General features: G+C 39.4%; 1 protein-coding gene across 6 annotated transcripts in view; it reads right to left on the bottom strand.

Annotated features, from left to right (window-relative positions):
- CLASP1 (cytoplasmic linker associated protein 1) overlaps positions 1-19,232 on the bottom strand; it is a 148,359-nt gene that overhangs the window by 57,334 nt on the left and 71,793 nt on the right. For 2 of the 6 annotated variants that reach the window (XM_072040767.1, XM_072040766.1), the window contains exons 20-21: positions 13,890-13,997; positions 10,424-10,591 (exon numbers count right to left, since the gene is read on the bottom strand). In XM_072040767.1, coding sequence (XP_071896868.1) covers positions 10,424-10,591; positions 13,890-13,997 — 276 coding nt within the window. Of the gene's footprint in view, positions 1-1,318; positions 1,382-5,205; positions 5,314-10,423; positions 10,592-12,359; positions 12,387-13,889; positions 13,998-19,232 lie in introns of all 6 variants that reach the window. The other 4 variants (XM_072040764.1, XM_072040768.1, XM_038181773.2 and 1 more) reach the window with 4 other exon arrangements.

Here is a 19,232-nt window from a genome sequence, read left to right on the forward strand (position 1 = left end):
TTACTTGGTGAAAAATCACAAACTTTTTTTTTCCCCCCTGAATTTGCCACTTCTAGGGAGATTTGGGCCTACTTTAGGCCAAAGATGACTGTATATATAATGTTATCATGCTTTATACCAAACCACAGGAGCCAGGCATGAAGTGATTATCATAGGAAGTTGAATGTAAAAAAGCTTAAGCTTATATCTGTATCAGAATTGAGGGTCTTTTTTTACTCTTCAGTGCTATTTTATTAAATACAAATTCTAATTGCCGCTTTGAAAAATGCAAGAGTCAAATCTGCTTGCATCATTTCTGCAGTTACCTGATAAGATAAACGTTTTGAAAGATGTTTTGAAAGTTTTAGTTAATTGACAGCAATTTAACTGCACTTAAGAGAAACAGAACATTTTTCACTCCCTACCTGAGGGGGGTTAATTAAATAACTTTTACTGTCACTAATTCCTTTTGCAATTTTAGCATCCGAGCAAACACTGAAGCCCTCATTCATCTTCTACACCATCTTTGTCCCCACAGTTAAGTTTCTATTGACCCCAAACTAGCAGCCCTCATTAATTTACCTTTAAGACTTCTAGTGAAATACCATGATTTCAAGGGAGCTTCAGGAACTGCACAACTGCAAATCCAGCACTAGGGTGGGGAACAAGGCAACTGGAATCTGCAGATTTTTCTCATTATATCTATGCATTAACCTCCAGATGCAGTGCCCCATGAAATTAATGGAAGTATTTTTCCCCACAGCTTCCATGCTCTTTGGATAAGGTCTTCAGTATTATGTGGAGGATGGATCATGTGTTATGCTCCAAAGTTCATTTTGAAAGCTCGTCAGGTGCTTAATTCTTGCTGCTTTTGTGAATTTTGGACAGGATCCTGCAAAGCACTTCCATTAACAGAGACAGGAGTCTGAAAATTTTCATAATAAATGGGTTAAGACCCATTGGGATCCAGTCTTAAACACTGGGAACTGCTACACTGCTCAAGAGGAAATATAAACATAAATTGCAAGGACTCTGCATCATTCAGGATTTAGCCCATGCTATATAACTGATCCAATTTACAGGAGAATTGAGAAAGCCCTGGATGATCACCCTTTGTTTAAACACTGCTCACAATGTTCCTAAAATACACAAAATTAAAAAACACTCAATAAAAGAAATTCAAAAGAAAAAGTCACGTTGAACAGAACAGAACAGAAAGCCTCACAGCGGTGAGAAGCACATGCCAAGTGCTGGCTGATGCACATGACAGCAAATGTTAAAATGGTGTAAAACAAGACTACATATAAGAAGCAGAGTCATGCAGTTAGCGCTTGTTCACCTGACTGCCCAACAGAATCAGCAGTGGAGAGAGCACTAGTGGACCTGGAATGACGTCGAGAAGCTGCAAGTAGAAGGAATGGCAACACCCACAGGATTAACATACATTTAACCCAAGACAGAAAATGCCACAATCCAAGGGGGATGCAAGTGACCACTACCAGTAAACGTGTCTCGTAGCGACAGGGAAATGACGCTGTATATGAATGCATAACAGATATAGTGCAAGCCCCACAGTGATACCTCCGTCTGTAGCTTCTCCTCCCTCTCCCCCATGACCATAAACACGATGCATGACAAAACTCATTTGTAACAGTCCCAAACCCGCTGCAGTTCAGCAAAGAAAACCAGTGTGCATCAGTCCCATTCCAGAAGCACAGGTCTGGAAGAGGACACCATGAGAACGTGGAGCATATAACCACAGAGCAGGATTTAGATTTGTCTGATCTAAACCCCACAGTGAAGCCATGATAAATGATTAGAAATTGTGCTTGCAGCATTTTTCCAAAACACTGGAGCCTGTGCACAAGAAAACAACTTTTACAAAGAGAACAAATAACCACAGAAGTAGGAAGAGTGCAAGGAGTCATACAGGGAGGCCACTCAACCACTGCCCATTAGGTGCTTTGGTTTGGGCTTTTTTTTTTTTTTTTCCTTCAAGTAAACATTCATACTATAGCTGTTGCTACTACCGATGGTCTCTTGCTTTAACAAATTTTGCATATTGTTTTCTTTATTCTAATTATATACCTATGTGCCTACACAGATATTGATCAGAACACGCACATGGGAGCATCTAGAATCACCCCGTTTGTGAACAAACTGTTAACAGCAACAGAACAGGCAGTAGCACAAAAGCTGAAGCCAAACACAGCTCCCACTTCAATTCCCAACTGTCAGCAGCAATGAATCACAAAATGCCTTTGGAGAGATTGTCAGTTCTTGGATTCAGAATAAAGGTGAGATACTTATGAAGGCAAATGGGAAGCCCAGCCATTTCTGAATTTCAGCAATTTAGCTTCTCAAAAAAGTTTTTGCCTGTGTCTAGCAATGAGATGCTCACTTAACGCAAAGCAACTGACCCAAGAAACTCTGCCCGTGTGAGCAGTTTGTCATCAGACTCACTGGAGGCCTTGGTGCTTTAACATCATGACTAATACTGTCAAGAAACTGAAAAAATGAACCCAAATCACCATGTAATACAAATAAGATTTGTCAGTAGTGCATATACATGTGCAATAGAAAAGGTGTAATGCAAAGCATCTGCAAAGAAATACTAATATAATATGAAAGAGAAATTAGCAACATGAGAAAATTCAAGGTCTCTCCCAGCTGTGACAGCTTGGCTAAGAGCTCTACACAATATGCAATGTGGTCTTTAAATATGTAGAACACATGCGTTTATTCAAGAGAATGATCCCGCTGACACTGTAAGTTAAGGAACTTTTCCAGGATCAGTGCCGGATTACAGACTGAACCTCACAAGCAGAACTCTGAGCTTGCGATTGCTTTCTTCTGCGCCATCCAACTGTGCCTCTGTGGCTGTCACTGCAAGATCAAGGCCCAAGAAGGAAGAGCCATAATAAAATAAAAATTAAAAAATCACATCTCTGCAAGGAGACTCAGTGTACAGTGACTCTTCGCTGGTGCTTCCTAACTTCAGAAGCAACGTGTTTGGTGCTTAGCCATGCCTGTTTGCACAGCAGACTTGAAAACAAGCAATTTGCAAGGCCAGGATGTCAGTGTTGACACTGATCATAATAGTGCTAACTGCAAGAATACTGTCATTTACATATAACTAGCTTAAGTATAATTCACTTACATAAAGTTAATCTTATATTATTTCAGCATTAACATCAGATGAACTGGATTCTAAAAATATTGTAGTGGAATCGTCCTGTTTTAGCTGAAATTGCTATATATACACACACATTTCTTTGAGATGAATTACAAGTTACAAAATTAAGCTGACATACATTTAAGCTTGCAGCATTACAATGAAAACACAAGAAAAAAAGACAGCAGGATAACAACAATACTGGCATAATATTGTATTGATACTTTCTCCCCACTTTCAATCCTCCCTTCCATTAATTATTTCTCTAACATCTGCATTTCTAAAAATGCAATCATCTTCAGATAATTAAATATCATTAGTTAAAAATGAAATGCTCCTCCTCCCACAACGAAATTTGTTGCAACCACTGTAATAGACGTCTGCAACTGAAATTTCATACTCAGTGTACAAGTCAGACCCCGTGGTGCACCAAATTCACACCAAGTGTGATTCTGGTACACTGCATTTATTTTTCAGAGCAAGGGCCCAGAAGACTGTATCTCAATTAATGTATTTTCACTAATATAGAAGAGAGACAGTACAATAATAGAATATTAACAAGTTAACCCTGAAATCCACATGCCTACACACACACTGGGTGAAGAAAACAGCCTCATTGAAACAAGACAGGTAACTATAAAAACAAGCATATTTACCACCCCTTCATGGCTCTGGTATTAAATCAGCTTCATTTAATCAATAAAAATTAATTAATCTACCAAAAAGAGCTATGAATGAAGTTCTTGGTACTACTCCACTCATTTCTCAACAAAAATTGTGATAAATGCAGATAAAGCAAATCGATTTCATAGCTCAATAGATAAAATGAAGTTTTGAACCCAAAAGCCTCTGGAAAATTCCACTCTACATCACTGAAGTCAATGGGAATTTTGCCAATGATTTCATATGGATGAAGACAATGAGCCTCTCCACTGATAGCATTTGAAGTTGAGATGAATACATGAATGACAACAGCTATGTATATTTTAAAAATTATGCAAAATACAGAATATTTAATTATGAGAACCAAATTGGAAATTTTTGTCCATCTATTCATATTTTCATAACCTTTTCTATTTGATTTGTTGGAGAATTAGGCCCAAAATGCTACCTAGACATTACTTCTTATAGCTGTATTTTGTCACTGTGCAAAATAAATCTTGTAATAAATTCTTCAATCTTGACCACATCTCTAAGAGCTTCTTTCTCACTTTTAATACCACATGCACATCTATGAAATTACTACGTAAAGGAAAAGGGCCTGGAGATAAACTACAGTTCATTATGTCTGAGATGACAAATATTTCGTACAACAAGCAATGTATTTGGTTGAATATATGTGATATGATATTTGATCAGAAACATTAACTATTCTGTTTTCAGCCCTGTGCAGAATAAAACTTCTGCATATGTTAAGTGTAATGAGATTTTCTATTTGTACTGTACACTTAAGCTGCATGATGATGCTCCTTTAAAACTTCATCTTTTCCATGATTTTAGTGTGCTTGAAGGCTTCCTGCACATGCAACTTGTTAAATTCATGATTGACGTTGTATAAAACATCTACAAAAAAAGAGCTTCTACCTCTTTATTGTAGGATTACTAAATTCTAATAATAGAAATGAAACTTTTGCTGTACTTAGCTTTAAGAAAACCAGATCATGAATAAATTTACCCAACAATAGACTATGATGCTACTGACTACTTCACTGTGACCTAGAAAATAAAGGCTTGCTCTCCCACAGATTACCATCAGCGCTGTAAAGTGAAGCAGAGCAGCACCACACAAACTGATTTAATGAAATTGAAAAATACAATTCAGGCTAAACTATTTTCATTCTAACCATAAAATACTGCGAATCAGAACCGAAGCATGCAGAAGAAAACAGAAGGGAAACAGGGTTGGAAAAAGGGATTGTGTCAGGAATCCAACAGAGGACAGAAAACAAGCTCATTCCACCTGGCAGTGTCTTGAAAGGGCAATAAGAACAAGGGAGGGAGGAAAGGAAAAAAAATTGACCCTTAGAGCTCCAATGCCTACGTGTACTCACCAAGTGGAGGAAAGCCCCGAGCAGGGCTTGTATCTCGACTGCTCTCACGGCTGGTATCGCGGCTGCACCCCTGACTCATGCTGGGTCGGGGGATACGACTGCTCCGTGCTAGCATGCAGCATGGAGAGTTTCAGAGAAGGTGAACAAGTTTAATGAGGACAGAAAAGCTCAAAGTCAAGTCACATTTCTGTTAGTTATGGTAATTATTACATTAGTAATTATCACTTGCAGCAGCCAGCTCAGGCCCTTACAAACCAACTACGTTACATGCTGAGCTGTGTTTGTAAGGTGAAATTTCAGCAGTATTAAATGTCTGGTTGACGGTATCCTTTTTTCTTAAACAACCTAAGTTCTGTCATTCAAGTAGAGCAGGAGATCTTCAATCATTTAGGGAAGCTCTACAATTACAAAGCATGCAAAACAGATGGAGGTAAAAGAAACCCTTACAGAAGATTTTTTCCTTAATTATAAGATAAGACAAACACCCTTCTGGAACAAAGAAGAAGCACTTTTAACCAGATTAAAAAATGCATAAGTCACAGTACCAGTATAATATCTTGCATAGATTTGGCTTTTGCAAGTATAGTTTTTTCATGAACAATAACCCTAAGAAAAAAAAAAGTGTATTGTACAGACTTGGAGAGAGATTTTTCCCCAATTAAAAACAATGGGGGAAATCAAGACCTTAAGTACCTGAAAGGTAAAAAGTGGTTTGAATTTTAAGACAGTTTCTTTTTCTTTTCTTTTCCTCTTTTTTTTTTTTTTTAAATGAATGCTAACTTCTGATCCTCAAACATTTCTAAAACCTTGTAATTATGGTTTTATATGCATGCATATTGCGACACATGCATACTTAAGGAGAGCCTTTATATTCTTTACTTTGACAAAACCCTGCATCAACAGGGCTTATCTGTGGTCTGGCAGCTACCAATGTTCAATTTCCCACAGCCTACTGGGCTCCTGCCTGTCAGCTGTGTCACAAACTCATATGCAGTCTTCATTTGGCCAAATGCACGGTAGAAAACAGAATATTAAGCTGCTTTCATAGTGAAAAGCAATGCCATTGGCTTTAGCTGAAGTTTTGTCCAAGAAGGAAAAACAGAACTAGACCCAGAAGAAGGTTACTTAACATTAAGGATTTGAGTTTTACAATTTTATAAAGGGTATTTAAATTTCAGGTATTTAAATTTTAAATTAAAAAAAAAATAAAATTCAGGTATTTAAAACTGGTTTATTCCTCTGCAACACTTTTGTATGTAAAAATGACAATTGTCCAGAGTATATCTTAAATTCTTTAAGTGCTTCTGTGGGCTCATCAAGAAAGGGGATCACGCACATTCATGTGGCTTCTCTTTTTGATAAGAACATTTATATAGTTGAGAAGAACCACACCAGAATATAATGCCTAATTCTGAATGGTCTGTTATACCCTGGGTGTGTTAGTATCCTTTCAAGCAAAACAGTACAGAACAAAATAGAAACCTTCATATTTAGGCTTTAAAATTCAAATATAAACTACTGTCAGATTCTTTGTCAAATCACTCCCAAATTTGTAAACCCCAACTAATATCTTAGATGAATTAATGGTTCTGATGGCTGAACTTTGATGTCAGACAATACAAGATGAGGTATTGACCAAGTTGGTTAGATGGCCATGTCTAAAACTTCTGAGTGAATTACATGGCCTTGTAATAAGACAGACTAAATAATGAAGTGGATGAAATTAGGGTCCACAAGTACAATGATCCCACCTCAGGTTTACAAGAAAAAACAGCTGTCAGGTGAACTACAGGTGAAAGTAATACTCTGAAGTCTTCCACACAAATTCTTGCTTGAAATTGAGGGCTCTTTAGAACCCAACTTCTCATTCTTGGGTCTCATGCTTCTATGTAGATAATGGTAGCCTTTGCATCACATTTGCACAAACTCATTTCTCTCAACAGAGCATATTTTGTCAATCTCTCTATAACACAATCCTACTAAATCCAGCAAAGGCTCTCTAGAGAGGGGAAGATGTGAATGATTAAAAAATTTAATTAATGTACATAGTACATCCTCGTTCCATTACTTATGATAATAGAAGTACAAATTTAATGCAGTTGAAGTGCATTTAGAAGTCTAATAGGACAATGCCACAGATGAAACAATATTGACTGCACAAACAGAGGGAATACAAAACTCAGTAACGTGTACTTCATGAGCAATGGTCAAACAAAGATTTGCATGTTACTGGATAGAGATATAAAAGAAAAAAAGAATGGATTGAAAAAAAAAACAAAACAGAATGATGAGTCTGTTGTGGACTCCCAGGCACCTGCCCCATGTTTTGTGTGTTGTGTAGAGAAGGTGAGCTATCAGTGATTCAGAGCTTTTCCTTTGGGCACTGCCAGAACTAAGGGCCAGCAGTGCTGTCATTTAGACAAGTTTCTCAGAGCCTGTGTTTGCAGAACAGGCAGCAAAGGTAGACAAGACAGACATAAATCTCAATTTCTGAATTCCCAAACTTCAAAAGCTGAACAGAAGTTACGTAAATGAGTAGCAAAATTAATTAAAAGGAGTAGGCAAGACAGAAGCCAACAACAAGCCAACAGCCAGCTCTGGACTGAAAGCCTAGAACAGGAACAAAGGTGTGTTGTTTTCAGTAAAATCCCAGCTCTCCAGGTGTGTGCTGTACATCTGGGTTTTACCCATTTTATGCAGACAGGAAGAGGAGATGTGGTTCACACCATTATTAAATCACACAGTTAGGCTGTCTTACACCTGTGAAAACCAACAAATGCAAATACTACCAGCAAAACTTGATCATTCACCTGTTTACCAACCTACCACTTGGAACAACCTTCTACTTCATTAGAGTCTGTAAAAAAGAGTCAGTAACACTGCCAAAGCGGCTAATACAAAGCTCTGGAGCAGGGTACACCCAGCAGAGGCAAGGCAAGAACTGCCTTCTCGTTTTCCAATAAACACACGCAGCATAACTACTTGATAAAAGTGCTGCATGTCCTGGATAACTAACTGTACCTGTCTGCTTCACTTCACCACAATACCAGGGAGGACACACAGCTGACTGAGGATCCAACAGCATCCAGCTCCAAGGCTTCCAGCAAACAGAAGACACGTGGATACCTGAGGTCAGCACAGAAATTAAGCTGGCAGAATCTACTGATGCTTACAGGCATCCACTTGCAGAGGCTCTATCAGCTTATCGCTGCCATTGCCTTCCAAGGGGCCAGGAAAAACATCCAGTAGGGGGCTTGTATAAAGCCTGACTGCACACGCAGATTTACATTCGGTGTGCTTACTCTTGCACACACAGCACTGGTCCAGCTGCAACACCTAGTCACCCCTGCAAAATACTACGCAATGCATCAATGGGTGAGTTCTGAACAGGAGCCAGGAGTTACCCATTTCTAACAGCCTGGTCTGCAAGATTGTTCAATCCCACTGCACGACAACATGAGCACACAGTTAAGGGATGCTTCAGGCCGTGGGTTAGGCACATGCATGCAAAATATGTCCATAGTCCCACAAAGTCTAAAGCACTGCACGCACATTTCCATGCCATATGTGCACTCAAACACTTCCTTGAACCAGAGGATGAAAAAGTCAATTGATATACTTAGGACCAAGGTGAATGGGAGTCTATAAAATGAAATGAATGAGAAAAAAAATGCCAAGAAAAGATGGGGACTGAAGCAATAAAATGGAAAACAAAAAACTATAGCTACTAAGTTATGAAGTCATAAATACAATGGGATAACGGTATAAAGATGACAGCTCAAAAATTATCTTCATCCAAGCCAATATTACCATTTTCAAGATTCAATAGAGACAATTTCCGCAACTGAGTGGTAAAGCCAACAGAAGCGTCAAGACTGTGGCTCCCACGAGAGCCTGAAAGAACAGGCTTCGGTCAGTCATCAGCCTGGGGGGCAACTGGAAGTCACGTCTGATAGATGTCAAGAGCGCTCTCTCACTCCCAAGGAGCACTGGCTGTGTTCACAGGGAGCATGTCAGAGCAATCAGATATAAATTACACTTTCAAAAGAATGCAAGGCTCTCATAATATACCTGAAAGCAGGCAACCCAAGAGTGAGGATTTTATACAAAGCAATTTCCCTTTAGATGCTAAACACTGTTTCAAATCAGACCACGTAACGTGACTATAAGCTCAAGTACATGTGCTGGTACTACCCAACATTCCTCGTTCATTTTCAAAAGTGTTCTTTTGCAGAAAAACTGCCTCTAATATTTGGGAAACACTAAGTTTTTTAAAAGTAGTGAACAGAAAAGCACAATATATTAAGACAGAAGTCGTAGAATAGGTCAGACATAACAATATTGAATTTGGAAAAATAATCACAATAAATATGCAATATTTTTATGAATCATAACCATATGTACACTCAGGTGCTTTAAATGCATTTCAATGCACTTGAATAAGCCACTTTTAACAAAATGCTCTAAATAAAAAGGTCGCTTAGATTTGAAATACCATTGCTAAGGCAATAGTTAAAAATCAATTGACAACAGTAAGGCTACTATTTCAATCAATTTCATTCTAGTAGTAAATTCTTTGAAGATACAAAGCACACTGAACACCTTTTTACTTCAATTCAGACACAAAAGTTCCTGTATAATGATGCTTACTCACCTGTTGTAAATAAATTACCCTGCTGATAAATTATTTACATAAGTATTTACATAACTGTCACTAGGACAAAAATATTGGAAGCAGAATAATTGAAGTCTAAAATTTCACCTAAGTAAGTGGCTCCAGGATATTCAGGACAAGAGAGGCAAACCACTTGAGCTGCAAAATTTCTGAAGTAATCCCAGAAGGTGCTCATCGCCCTTCATTCCAGCTGATTGTAAAAATTGCTCAACTCATCTTAGGACTAAGCCACTGGTGCCAAATGAGGTATTTTTGTTGTGATGTTTATTCATGGCAACTGTTCTTGTTGCATGATCTAGTAACATTGCTCATGGCATGTCTTGTGTTTGAAATTCAACTTAACAGCTTTAGGTCTGCTTTGAAACTATGGCTCAACCTGGAAAACTAGAATTACCCTCCAAGAAAGCACAACCAAAACCAGAACATTTCTTGAAATAGATCCTTAACTTGCCAGAACTCAGAAGAACGACAATAATACATATGCATGTTTCCTAATAAACTGGAAAGCCCCTCCTTTTAGCACACTGCAGTGCCTATTCTTACCTAGTCCTATTCTGTTGGGACTTGTCTCTCGACTGCATCCCTGGCTCCGAGGGATCTTGCTGCGCTTCTCTGAAGATGATGGCACTGGCTGAACTCTGGATGTTCCACCACTCAGGCCACCATAGGCGCTTCCTAACAGCTTACCCGGAGAACTAGACCGGCTACCAGCTAGGAAAGAACCAGAGATAAAGAAAAAAACAGTTAAATACAGAATTTTTTAACAAGATCTTATTCTGATAGCAAAAATGGAACACAATCAGCTCTAATAATCTGACCTAAAGCACAAACAAAACTAAATGGAGAGATCCCCAGGGGCTTTAGGAGCAATACTGAGGAAAGCCCATGGAAAATAAATACTGACATCAGCAATCCTGCTTATATGAACAGTGCTGCCCAGTCAGGTTCAAGACCAACATAGACACTGCAGTGCAGGAATACTCCAGCTGGCTTTCTGTGAACTTGTGAAGATGCCAGGAGCAGCCTTGTTGCAGCAGCATGGAATACACAGCCTGCTTTGCCTCATCAAGCAGCAAAAAAAAAAGTAGCCCACATAGAGCACTATGCTGCAGAAAGCCAAATTCTGGCACAGGTAGCTGCTGCAGGATAGCTCAGGCATCTTCACGCCATGCTGCAGTGGTGACTTTGCATTCCTACAACAATCCAATGAAGAGCAATTAAAAAAAGAATACTGACTCAATACTGTCTCAACAGCAGCAGATTGTCATGTTAAAGGGTAAACCAAGTAACCCTGCCCCATTCGTAGAGATGCTGGTTTACTTCAGTCTGACTTGTTAAGGATAAATTATTTAGTTATTTTTCAGCTGGAGAAAATTTTTTAGAAAGTTGAATTGTTGGCCTGGTGTATTTTTCCTTGTCTGTTTGAATAGTCCATGGCAAGTTTACATTTTTTTTTTAAGCCATGCTGTCTGCAAGACAGTCTGCTGACTGAGATTTATTTACAACGTCTCCTGCAGCTGGAATGTAAATATTTCTATGAAATACTCCCGCTGTCAAACTCAAGGAGTTGAACAAGATCATTATTTTTTTCGGTGTATCTCATTTTGGTAATTAAATCAGCAGAAACATGTTAAGCAACGTTAAGCTTAAAAGGTAACCAAAGAACTGTGAAAGTACGGGATGAAAGACTCTTCTTTGCTTCTTTAGGTATATAAAATAGACACTGAAAATTTGCTGCTATTACCATTCCTGGCATTCAAATTCTTAATTAAAACCACTACAAAAAGCATACCTGAAAAAGGTTGCTAAAATATACTCAGGCAAGGTCATGTTTTAAACAAATATTCGAGTTGGTTTATTTCTAAAAAGCGTCAACAAATCTCACATATTTCAGTCCCAGACACTTATACAACTAGTAAGAGTTGAAGGCTGTTCTGTCTTAATTTAAAGGTATGGAGTTTTACTAAGCTGATGGACAATGCCATAAAAAAGCATGTATTATTTTAACTTATTTAGTTCCTTCAATTTCTTAGGCAAAGCCATGCTGAATTGATCAAATCATGCACTCCAATACTGTATGTTGTGCTGGGTTCCCAAAAAGTGAGAACGCTTGTGAAAGATGCCAGTCTCTATCACAGCATTTACACCCTGAAAGCCAACACTCCCCTCAGTTACACTGCTGCAATCTCACTGATGTTGTTGGAGTTGCACTGAAGTAAATGGAAAAGGAATTTAGCACCTGGGGTTTAAGCTGCAGGAACTTCCCTGCAATGAGCCAGCTTCAATACACAGTGTATGCTTACCATGTTTGGTTACTATGAGAAAGCTAGATCGTTTTCCATACGCATTTGTTTTTTTAACTTTAAGAAAATGCTTTTTAATTGATAGCCAGGAAAGAGTGAGGGAAGCTAAAAGCTTAGCAGTTAAAAAAACTGAAGGAAATAACGTGAGAAAGCAAGAAAGGGAAAATGTTTCTTACCACCAGCAGGATTAGCTGATCTGGATCCTTGATTATGAGGGCAGACGAAAGGACAGGCAAAAAGTGGATTAAAAGACAGCAAGACAATACAGCGTTCAGCATGCGGTTTATGCTATACACAATACAGACAGTTTTATTCACAAACATGTCACTCCTTAAGCCTCTGCAGAATGCAGTGAGTTAACATGCAGATGCAACTGACTTGACTCCCAGGGTTGGTCAGCTTCTCAGCTACATATCAACCAACACAGAGGCCCAAGTTCTGCTGTAAACTAGACCCCAAGCCTAGCCTGTAAAACTGAAATGGGCTACCAGTGTGTGGGCATGCAAAATTTGGTCCTACAACCATATTATGTTTGAATGCATTAATTACTTCATGCAGTGCTTGGCTTAGGAAATTAAAGCTCACATCTAGATGGTCTAGGCTAGAATCAGTATTCCACAATCTAGGCCAAGATAGCAGGTTCAGATGTGACCATCCTGAAGCCTCATAAGACATTCCATAAAAAAAAATTAAGCTCACGATGTTTGAACTGCTCAACTGTTCTTTAAATACGTCTGAGACTTGTCTCATCTGATCTGATCACACCACAAGAAAAAAGGCCATTTCTGGCTTTGGATCAGTTTTGGGTTCAAAACAATAGGCATAAATTCAGATCAGAAAACCAAAGCTCCAATTCCTTCATAGCCTCGATGTAAAGATTTCCATTTAGCCCCATCCTAAATACATCTTCAGCTCTCTCAGCCTAACATAATGCTCTAAACTGCTTCCCCATACCTCCAGCAAGACAGAGCAAAGCAGTGACAGCATGAACAGAGGAGAACTATTAAACAAGGGTGCAAAGCAAGACAAGTCCCCAGAACAAACCCCACCTCCTCTTACTCCCCAAGCTTGAAAGTCCTCCAAATTTGCATGGTTTTTCCCTCTACCCATTTCCTCCTGAAATCTGAGTGACAAAATTCTCCTTAGACACACATGACAAACATATAGCATCACTGTTTGCATGTCTCCTAGGGGGAAATCATGCCTTGCAAGGAAGCCAGAGAGCACATATGTGCCATGTGAATCAGAGCAGAAACATCTCCTCTGTATCTGCACATAGTAGGCAATGCCCTATTTTAAGCTGATGCTAACACATGAACTTCAGACAGCTCACGTTACACATACAGGAATACAGTAACATAAGCAGGAGAAGCTCGGCAGGGCAAGAGCCCAGGACAGCAACCAGCAACAGACATGAAGGGCATCTCAGTGGAACCCAGTACAGGTAATTTAGTCTTATATGTTGCAATGACCTGAAGTGCTGCTGCACAACAGGTTAAAAAAAGCAGCAACTAAGTACTCAGATTTGGGGCACTATTTATCAGGGAGAGCTACACTGAAAGCTGGCTGAGTGATTCATTTTGTTACATCTCCAGATATTATTCATCTCCAGATATTATTCAGCAGAAGTGAGCCCGACTCTCAGCTGATGCTACCACAATTCAAAAGAAATTTTTCTCCTCGCCCGGAAACAAAACACTTCTTACGTTGGGACTGGGAAACCACTTTAGCCCGGCTGCGGCCTCGGGTATCCGCAGGCGTTGAGGTGACACTTGTGGCACTGCCAGAGCTCTGTCTCCTTGTACGAATCCGACCTGGAGGAATGCAAAGACAACAAAATTGTTAATAGGTTTCTTCCAAAGGCAGCATCAGCTTCTAAAGCACCACCTGTTCCATGCTTGCAGTGCTGCTATCCACAAAACTAACCAGGGTACAGGAAAAAAAAATTAAAAGGAGAGGCAACTTTCATTAAACTGGCTGATGATGAGAGTGAAAACAAGTCCAAACGTCTACAAGTCTGAAAACTTTTTAGCTTTCTGTTATGCTATCAGCCAGTTTAATAAAAAGAACATATTACCTCTCTAAAGCCTTTGCCTCTGTTCTGTAGTAGCTTCTTTGAAGTTCAACCACAAAACTGACAGTAGCCTAAATGCCACTTCCTATATTAAAATTATTACTTTCAGAGAAGGCGATCACCCTTTCGGAGATGGGCACAGCAGATGCAGCCACAAATTCCATCGCTGGGATTTCCAAATAGCAGCTCAGCACTTTACAGCCTGCTCTCCATGTGCACGCCAGTGTGTATCACTGAGAGTCTGCCAACACAGCCTGGCTACACTTTTATTTCAGGCTCAATTTTCCCTGCTGTTTACAGATCCCTCGTATTTATACCTAGATCAGTGTAACTTGTAACGGTGAGTCTCATTTAACACAATCAACATCGTGGAAAAAAAAGATTCCATGTGCCTGCCCTTTCTTTAAGCAGAGAATGGATATAAAGTCTCAAAGTGTTCTTGGTCCTTTTTCTGTCCTTTCCTTATGAAAAAGCTACAGAAATTTGAGCTCGCCCAGCTCACGAGGTCATCAGTTCATCCCCTTCCTGGGGCAGGGCTCTGTCCTACAGAATGTTCTTTCCAGTGCTAAGGTTCAATTATCTGTCTCTAGCTAATGGGAAAGAAATGATAATTAAGAGTAACACAAAGAAAGCCTCCACCAGCACTTTTCAACAACTCGGTTCTCAGCCAAATCTGAAGCCGTTTCTCAGGACTAATGCCAGTGCTACCCTGCATTCAGAGGATGATTTCAAGTTTCAGGCAAAATAATAAAAGGGAAAAAAACAACAACACAAACACATAACAGGTAAGAGAATAGTCTTGACAACTGCACCCACCAGTTACAGATATGTATCTCCCACCCTTTGTCTCCACCATAAGCAAACAGAGAAACAAGAACAGGGAGATGTAACTTCCCACCCAAAACCACGGAAGGTACACATGCAGAACAAGACAATGGCAAGCAGCCCAGGCTGAACAGGTTGAGAGCTCTGTTCCTTGGTCTGAGCTCTCAAAATATTTGTAACACTTCCTGTGAGTTTCTGACAGACACAAGGTGACAAGGAAATGTGTAGCTCTGAGAAGGAAGCCTAGACTTGATTGCAGGAAAAAGGCCTGAAGTACTTCATGCTGCACCACCAGCATCTAGTGTTAAAAAATATCAGCAGGCTTCCAGAGCTATTATAGCAAGCTAAGGTGCAGTGAGCCAAGACACAGATATCTGCCTTCACACCACTGTTTGTAGACACAACAGAAGAAATGATAAGCACAAAGCTGGGAAGACACCAACAAATCACTATTTAACCACTGGCTCAGTCAAGTTCTGAACCAGTGGGTCCAGGGATGATGGGCCTGGCTGCTAAGGCACTCCCTACCAACGGAGCAAGGCGGCAGCTCTCCTCGGCTCCAGGACATTAGCTGCCCCTTGCACATGGCCAGCCCGATATACAGCCCTTTCCTGGCCCATTCCCGTCCTTCCCAGGTTTCACAAATGGGCAGCTACACGCAGATGAGCAGTCACGGTGTGCCTTGCCATGAGGTGCACACCCCAAATCCCACCACAGGCTTCAAAGACGCACACAGGGAAAAAGCAGAAAGCTGAACAGAGGCCTAAATTCATTACAGCTTTCACAGCAACACATAGCAGCACCATGGTTTCACACACATGTGCTGTAAAGCTACAAAGAGTGTGACAACACAATACACGGTCACCCTAGGAGCAATTACATTCTTGGAGCCTATGGCATAGAGCAAAAGACAAGGAAAAAAAATCTCAAAATCATGTTCGAATTCTTCACACAGTTACAAAGAAATAATGTCACCTGGTATCACTCACGTATTCCTTGAGACCCGAATTGCTAATGTACGTTCTGATTTGTTAGTTTCCAACTGTTTTTAATACAGCTGTTTAACCTTACTTGCCGCATGCAAGTGGTTCAAAATGATTAATTCAAAGATACTTATTTTTAAATAAGTTTATATTTTTTCCCTATCCAAATACAGCATTAGCCGTAAAACAAGACCAAATGGAACTCAAAATTGCTTTAGGCAAATCTGTATGAGACAGAAACATGGAGAGGGACCTGGGATGTTTCATACATTAACTTCTGCTCGCATGTGCATGTACCAACCTTAAGTTAGTCTTATGACATCCAAAACATACTTGCTTTACGGTAACGTAAAATGAATCCATAGTTAACTGGCTTGAAAATCTCAAGGTTTTTAACATATGCTATTCCATGTATAACATGCATATATAGTCGTTCATCTACATAATACAAATGTCTTTATTACGTTCCCTTAAGCATTTCATCTGCAAACAAGAGTCTGCATTCATATCCAGAAGTTACTTGCACAAAGGAATATCTATCTGTGCATCTTTATTCCTATCATTCCACCACAAGCTGAAAAAATAATTTCAGGCAAGACTGGAAGTAATATAGCAAAGAGGTTACATGGGCATTTTGTTATTAAATGCAAACAAACACCTCCCCTCCCATACACTTTGCCTTCAGTGGGGTTTGTTTCCACATCTAGCTCAAACCACAGATGGAAAAACTCATTATTTCATAACTATAATTTTTCTGCTCCTTTTAAAAAGATTCCTTTATCCTGAGAGCAGCAGCACAGCAGAGGAAAAGATAAAGACTGCCCCAACTAGTTTCCAAAAGCACTGAAGTATTGCCATTTTAAAAAGCCTTTGATCTGAATTTGACATGTGACACTTTGCTGGTACAAAAACCATTTTGAAAGACCCCATAAAAATGCTTAGTTTTAAGAATTCATTTGTGTTTTGTTTTTAGAGCTTTTTTTTTCCTGTTAAAGTTAGTGTCATTTTTACAGCAATTAATGGATCAGAATCAACTTTGAGATGGCTAACATACGCTTAAATTTAGGAAAGTCTTCTTTTTAAAATAAAACAGCAACAACAGAAGAACAAGCAAATAAACTGTGATTTTTTTTAATTATTATTTTTTATTTTTGCATTACAGAAGGCTTCTCTTGGCAGTGCTGTTCTAAGCTCCTCCAGGTAGATAGCACAGCACCTCTACCCCAGCTCTCAGAACAGACACAGGCTTTGTGAGATCCAACCTGTATACTACACTGTGAAGAAAATGGCTTTCAAATACTCTAGAAATGGTATATAACAGCTCCATGACTGAGTTTACTGAGTTTAATCAGTTCCATGCTGTGAATAACGATGCCTACAACCACGGAAGTTACATGTAGAAGCACTGGGATGGCAATGGTATCTCCATGAACCAATTAATGCATGCAAGTTCTCAGCACAAGGTTTCTTCCCTACTTGGAAAAAGAGAAAAAAAAATCTGAGTCTCTAGGGCCCACCAGCTGTACACGTCAATTATTGGTGATACATTTGCAAATACAAACAATTAAAAATATGAATTGTATGTAACATCTGTAAACAACCCCTTTTGCTATGGTGTGGGTTTAATTTGTATTTAGCACAAATCCAACATTACTTGTACAAAACCAGACTTTGCACTAGTTTCCTGAGATGCACTCTACCCTTACCATAAACCACCAGTATATGCTGCTTTTAAAAAAAAAAAAATAGTCTGCCAAAGCAGAGTTAAAGGAATGACAGTGGCACCACGCTGCTCAACACCAATAAGCACAGGGAACCAAGCCAGCACTTCCAAAGACCAAAAGAAGAAACACACTACCCTAGCATTTCAGTTTAAGTTAAGTTGTTCAGTCAAACCTTTGAGCCAAGCCCTGTCCTTGATGACAAAGGGCTTTAAAGCAAAGAAGAAAACAGGATTGGTGACTTCTTAAAAGTGTTATTCCTGAAGCCTTTATAAGGCTTTAGATGTTCAATCGCACAGATAAGCTCTTTAAGCCTAAGTTATCTGAAAACTATGATATATCAGAAAGATTTTATTTCCTTTCTGGTGAATAATAAAAATACTAAGTATTGTGCCACTGTTTCTGGAAATTGCTGATTTGTTTTAAACTTAACAGTCCTGGGACAGACCAGCATTTATGTGTGTGTTTTTTTTGTTTGTTTGTTTGTTTGTTTTTGGAAAGGCTCGTTTGAAAGGCATTTTTATGCTCACTTTGAGAAAAGTTGCACAGATAACAGAAATGCTCTGAACCATTATTATGTACTGAAAGTCAGCATTACACACAATATTCAACTATTCCTTTAAAAACTGTTTTATGATAAAACAAGCAGAAATTTTTCTGAGGTTTCCTTTTAATTGGGTATAACAAACATGGACGCACAGCAGCTACTTGCATGGCACTAGCTGTAATACCCAGATCAAAGCTAAAAAAAGGTTTAAAAAACTAAAAAGGTTTGGATCTTACAAGCTTTGTGCCTACAAAACTCTTAATTAAGTTCCTGAGACACTCATGCACGAAGGGTCTGGGCAATCCAGACATAACTGTGCACTGCACAAAGACACAGCCTCACAGCATGGTGGCAGAAGACCTACGCAGATCAAGGCTGTGCACAGGTTCACGCTACCTTCCTACAAGAAGTGCATTTCAGCAACGTTTGACATTTGGGTTGACACTGCTCAAAACCAAAGAACCAGTACTCCACTCTTAGCTTGCCACTGGCATAACCCACTTCTGTCTTGCTCCTCTTTTGAGACGCCTGGCTCAAAAACAAAGCACTGAGGAGAACCGAGGGCAAAGCAGATGGGAACTGCCAAGTTAGCACAATGCTGGCTCCCAGCTGAGGGGAAGGTGCAGAAGTTTTACACTGCTGCTAGGGAAAGTCATGATGGGAAACAGACTGCAGATTAAATGTCAAGCTGAATTACACAACAACACGGATTTATTCTTTAAGTAGCTAATGGTGACCTGCAAAAACACAGGGGTGACTCCCTCCTGCAAATGGAATTCTTGCTTTCTGTTCGAAGACCACCTCTAGCACACATAGGTATTTCCAGAGCTCAGTGATACTTCTCTCCTGCCCTGCCTTCCCCTGCTTCATTGATTTTTTTATGTTTATGTCGAGAATAT

The sequence above is a fragment of the Anas platyrhynchos genome, chromosome 7, assembly GCF_047663525.1.
Source record: "Anas platyrhynchos isolate ZD024472 breed Pekin duck chromosome 7, IASCAAS_PekinDuck_T2T, whole genome shotgun sequence".
Classification (NCBI taxonomy): domain Eukaryota; kingdom Metazoa; phylum Chordata; class Aves; order Anseriformes; family Anatidae; genus Anas; species Anas platyrhynchos.